Below are 5,000 nucleotides of genomic sequence, written 5' to 3' on the forward strand. Positions count from 1 at the left end.
ATTGCCATTATGATGATGAACTTAGTTAGTTGCTCTCCCATGCGTGCATAAGAAAATATTGTTAAAGTTCTAAAATTAAACACGTTGATCGTTATCGCAGAAACTATGTTGTTTCCAACACGTGCCCTTACATAGTGAAGGTTCTGGCTACATGGGTTTGGTAATGAGAAGTTGCCAATGAATCCACGTACAACCCAGTCTTTCCTGGAAACTATGGACTTGAGCATAATGATCTAATACCTTATTAAAACCTTCCAGTTTACGGATGTGTCTAAGATAGAGAAGTGCTGTATATACCCTCAATATACTGTGCAGAAATGGGGAACAGCAGGAGTTAGTTTGACATCCCTTACAGCCTTGCATCACCCAACAGGATGAAGAAATATTGTTCATTCGTTAAGTAATGCAATCAAACAAAACGAACCACACGGAAACTGGCAAGAGAAAACCTGACAATTATGTTAAAATGCTATTAGCTTAATTGAAGTTCTACAGGTTTAGCTTAGACATTGAGAGTTGTGTACATAATAGTGATAACATTTCAAGCCTCAAGTTTATTCCATCGCAACGCTGAGTCCAAATGCTTTTTAAAAATATTGCTCACTGACATTTGCAACATTCTGTTTGACAGTGAGGGAGTCAGTTATTTGCTCTGTGTCATCAGTGCCGTTTTCTGCCCACCTATTGTTAGCAAATTACTATCCATCATGTCAGCACACTTCAACTCTGGGTTGAGTGGTTCACTGTCAAAAAAGAAAAGAAAAGAAAAAGATACAGATTTGTACCTTTTGACAGCTGTAAACTAACAACCATGCATGACACAATAGGACTAAGACATGTAAATGTCATTACATGTCATTACATGTCAAACGACATGTAAATCGTAAAAAGTACTGCAATCAAAGGATACAATGAAGCACAAAAACATATGTCAAAACAAGAGAAAACCTGCCAATTATCCTACAACACGAATGGATTATGTGTTATTATGCCTCCAAACTTGTCTCAAACATCGACTTGGACTCAAGGATGAACTGATTAGATTTTAGTGGTCAAAGGTCAAAGGTCAAGGTCACTGTGACCTCTCGAACGCCATTTTCAAGCTTGTTAACACGATATCTCAGGAATGCCTTGACGGAATTTAATCAAACTTGTCTCAAACATCGACTTGGACTCAAGGATGAACTGATTAGATTTTGCTGGTCAAAGGTCAAGGTCACTGTGACCTCTCAAACACCATTTTCCAGCTTGTTAACGCGATATCTCATGAATGCCTTGATGGAATTTCATCAAATTTGCCTCAAACATCGCCTTACACTCAAGGATGATCTGATTAGATTTTGGTGGTCAAAGGTCAAAGGTCAAGGTGAGCTCTCGAACGCCATTTTCAAGCTTGTTAACGCGATATCTCAGGAATGCCTTGACGGAATTTAATCAAACTTGTCTCAAACATCGACTTGGACTCAAGGATGAACTGATTACATTTTCGCGGTCAAAGTTCAAGGTCACTGTGACCTCTCACACACCCAATTTCCAAGCTCTGTAACGCAACATCACAGGAGCGCCTTGACGGAATCTCTTCCAATTTGCCTCAAATGGCGATTTGGACTCCAGAATGAACTAATGGCGGAGGCATAAGTCCACGTTGCGGTCGTTCTAGTTGATACAGGTCTAGGCTTGCTTTTTAAACCACAGGAAAATCAAAGTTGTACCTCATTTGGAGTCGTTTCAAATCACAATTTCACTCAATCAATCAATTACAAATGAGTGCAAATATTTACAATAATGAATCACTCATCGTTTCATTGTTGCTCTATTCAAGTGGGCCATCATGATGCCAAAACAGTAACATGCCCTGTTCCAAGTCAGAGCAAAGTTGACAACTGTTTCCTTTACGGCAGAGAACGTGCTGCTCTCAAAGTCTTCCTATGACAGCTAGTTTTCTCACTACATGGGTTCAGGATTGTTAACAAGTTATTCTTTCCATGTCAACAACATACCACCAACCCTTTCTTAGAGAATAATAAAGACACGACACGACACAAGAAGACACCACTATTTGTGCTGTTTCCACTGTAGAGACAGCCTTCCTTATCCTGTGTCTGAACACAAAGCACTTAGTCAAAACGTGTGTTGGAGAATGCGGGCATCGATCCCGCTACCTCTCGCTTGCGCCGCGAGGGAGCGGTCAACTTCGCTATTGTAAGCCAAAGTAAGCCCAAAATAAGCCCACATCAGCCAATCATGTTTCCCCCCTGTGGCTTACTTACCCACATCAGCCAATCACGTTTCTCCCCTGTGGCTTACTTTTGACGAATCACGTTCGTCACATGTGGCTTACCTTGAAGTTGACAGGATACAGGAAGCGCAAACAAACAACGTTAGCATCATCGCTAGGTTAATTAATTTGCCATGTGTTTACTTTGGATGGGGCTCACGCACTAAATGATGGTGAGTTGACATGTCTATGTGTATAGCCTATATATATTTAATAGGGATCAAAACAACGTTAGCATCGCTAGGTTCATTAATTTGCCATGTGTTTGGATGGGGCTCACGCACTAAATGATGGCGAGTTGACATGTCTATGTCTATATATAGCCTATAGCCTATTTAATAGTCTCTTGGTGTTGTCTGTATTATACACATGTAGTCTATCCCCATTTCACGGCTGCAGACGTGACATAGGCTACCGGTATTATAATTTATTAATCAAGTCAAAATAACTATAAGAATACACAAATTATTAACCAAATTATTAACGATTAAAATACTGATTTATCCAGTTAACATTAAGTAGAAAAGGCATTTATTAGTTTTACATGCTGAGTTTGACACAGGGTAAATTCAAACTTCTACAAAGGTAACTAGCCTACATGTAATCTTCATACACAAGAATTAAAGAAATTCAAATGACATCCACAATGTAGGCTACATCAATCACCACCAAATTAGGCTACATGATTTCTTTCCTACTGTGCAATAACATAATAGCCTATCACTTGCCATTTATTTTGCATATTATTCATAACACTCACGCTCTTGGTGTTGTCTGTATTATAAATGAAAAAAGGGCTCGCAACACAATTTCTTGATAGCTCCCGTGGCGGACATTTATTGAGATGACAAACAGTTTCGGCCCAATTCAGGCCTTGAAGGCCCGACGAAGGCCTCAATAAATGTCCGCCACGGGAGCTATCAAGAAATTGTGTTGCGAGCCCTTTTTTCGTTTATTTTCCTGTTTAGTACAGTTGAGCTCAGCACCAACCAGTGGATGTGCGTAAGTCTCTGGATACTTGCGTTGTCTGTATTATACACATGTAGTCTATCCCCACTTTGGATGGGGCTCACGCACTAAATGATGGTGAGTTGACATGTCTATGTGTATATATATATATTTAATAGGGATAAACAGGAAGCTCAAAACAACGTTAGCATCGCTAGGTTCCTTTGCGCAGCGAGCGCTCTACCATTTGAGCTAATTCCCCGGTGTGCAGTCCCCTTTAAATGCTCTCCTTTAAGACAGCAGACTGTAAATTCACTGCCTATTTAACACCTACCGTATTTAACTCAGTCTGTAAATCTCATGTAAATGCAACGTAAATTCATATTTATTATCCAGGGAACACTCCTCCACTCATGTACTACATACTGTATATATTATAGATACTCGATTTGATTGCATTTGCAATGTTGTGATTGTCTTTATCTAGCTTTCCTACTTCTTTATCTCTGTATATTGACCTGACTGCTAGGCAGCATACAGACACTAAGACAAATTCCTCGTATGGTACTTGCATACTACTGTGGCATTAAAAGTGATTCTGGTTCTGATTCTGATCTGATTCTGGTAACTCCTGCATGCTACAGTAGTAAGCACTCAACCATGTACCTTGCTGTTACAGTCTGAGAAAGAGCTGTCTGTGTGTACTCTCACATATACAACTGTCAAAGAAGAGCAGAGGTTATTAGCTGCACGGACCAACATGATAAAGCACTAATGGCATGCATACATACACTATAGAACACACCACTATTTGTGCTGCTTCCACTGTAGATAGCCTTCCTTATACTGTGTCTGAACACAAAGCACTTAGTCAAAAGGTGTGCTGGAGAATGCGGGCATCGATCCCGCTACCTCTCGCATGCTAAGCGAGCGCTCTACCATTTGAGCTAATTCCCCTTTGTGCTGTGCTCCTTTCAATGCTCTCCTTTAAGACAGCGGGGCGGGGGCACGGGGTCCACTGTGACACACGACACCCACAGCCCCGCCCACTTCTCCTGGGAGGCTCTGTGTGGCCCAAGGGTGTAACATTATCTGCCAATCACAGCGGCACTCCTTCACTCTGCAGTCTGCACTCTCTCTCTCTCTCTCTCTCCCTCTCACACACACACACACACACACACACACACACGCACACACACACACACACACACACACACACATGCTTTGACATGAGAAACACATTGCCATGTGCACTCTGGCCAGCCTAAAGGTAGAACTGTTTATTTATAAACCACGATCGCAGCAATGTGAGTGCAACTGGAGGAGACACATCAGAGATCAGGTTCACAGCTGAACATAGTCATAATTCATATTCTGCACCGTGCGCTGGTGTCATCATGTCAACGGATCTTTCCACAATCTGACGTATGAATCCTGGGTAAGGTTGAGGTGCTGTTGACTGTACAGCAAGATGCAGCAGACACGTCAACATCTTCAGCGGTTAGCAGAGGCAGCCTACTGTCAGACACGCACGCACGCACGCACACACACACACACACACACACACACACACACACACACACACACACACACACACACACACACACACACACACACACACACACACACACACACACACACACACACACACACACACACACACACACACACACACACACACACACACACACACACACAGTCTGGCCAGTGGTGTCCTGTGGGTAATCTAGACTGAAAGAGGAGAGAGATGTTGATTGGAGGAGAGAGCAGGGAA

The 5,000-nt window shown here is 42.0% G+C and overlaps 2 protein-coding genes across 2 annotated transcripts in view; both read right to left on the reverse strand.

Moving 5' to 3' along the window:
- The window catches only part of p2ry6 (pyrimidinergic receptor P2Y6), a 26,142-nt gene that overhangs the window by 12,769 nt on the left and 8,373 nt on the right, over positions 1 to 5,000 (reverse strand). The window lies entirely within an intron of this gene.
- The window catches only part of LOC310776616 (uncharacterized protein), a gene marked incomplete at both ends in the record, with an annotated part of 48,076 nt that continues 47,276 nt past the window's right edge, over positions 4,201 to 5,000 (reverse strand). Inside the window, 2 exons of the mRNA XM_083636792.1 lie at positions 4,201 to 4,291; positions 4,522 to 4,543. Coding sequence (XP_083492918.1) covers positions 4,201 to 4,291; positions 4,522 to 4,543 — 113 coding nt within the window. The remainder of the gene's footprint in view (positions 4,292 to 4,521; positions 4,544 to 5,000) is intronic.

The sequence above is a fragment of the Poromitra crassiceps genome, assembly GCF_964638095.1.
Source record: "Poromitra crassiceps genome assembly, chromosome: 5".
Classification (NCBI taxonomy): Eukaryota; Metazoa; Chordata; class Actinopteri; order Beryciformes; family Melamphaidae; genus Poromitra; species Poromitra crassiceps.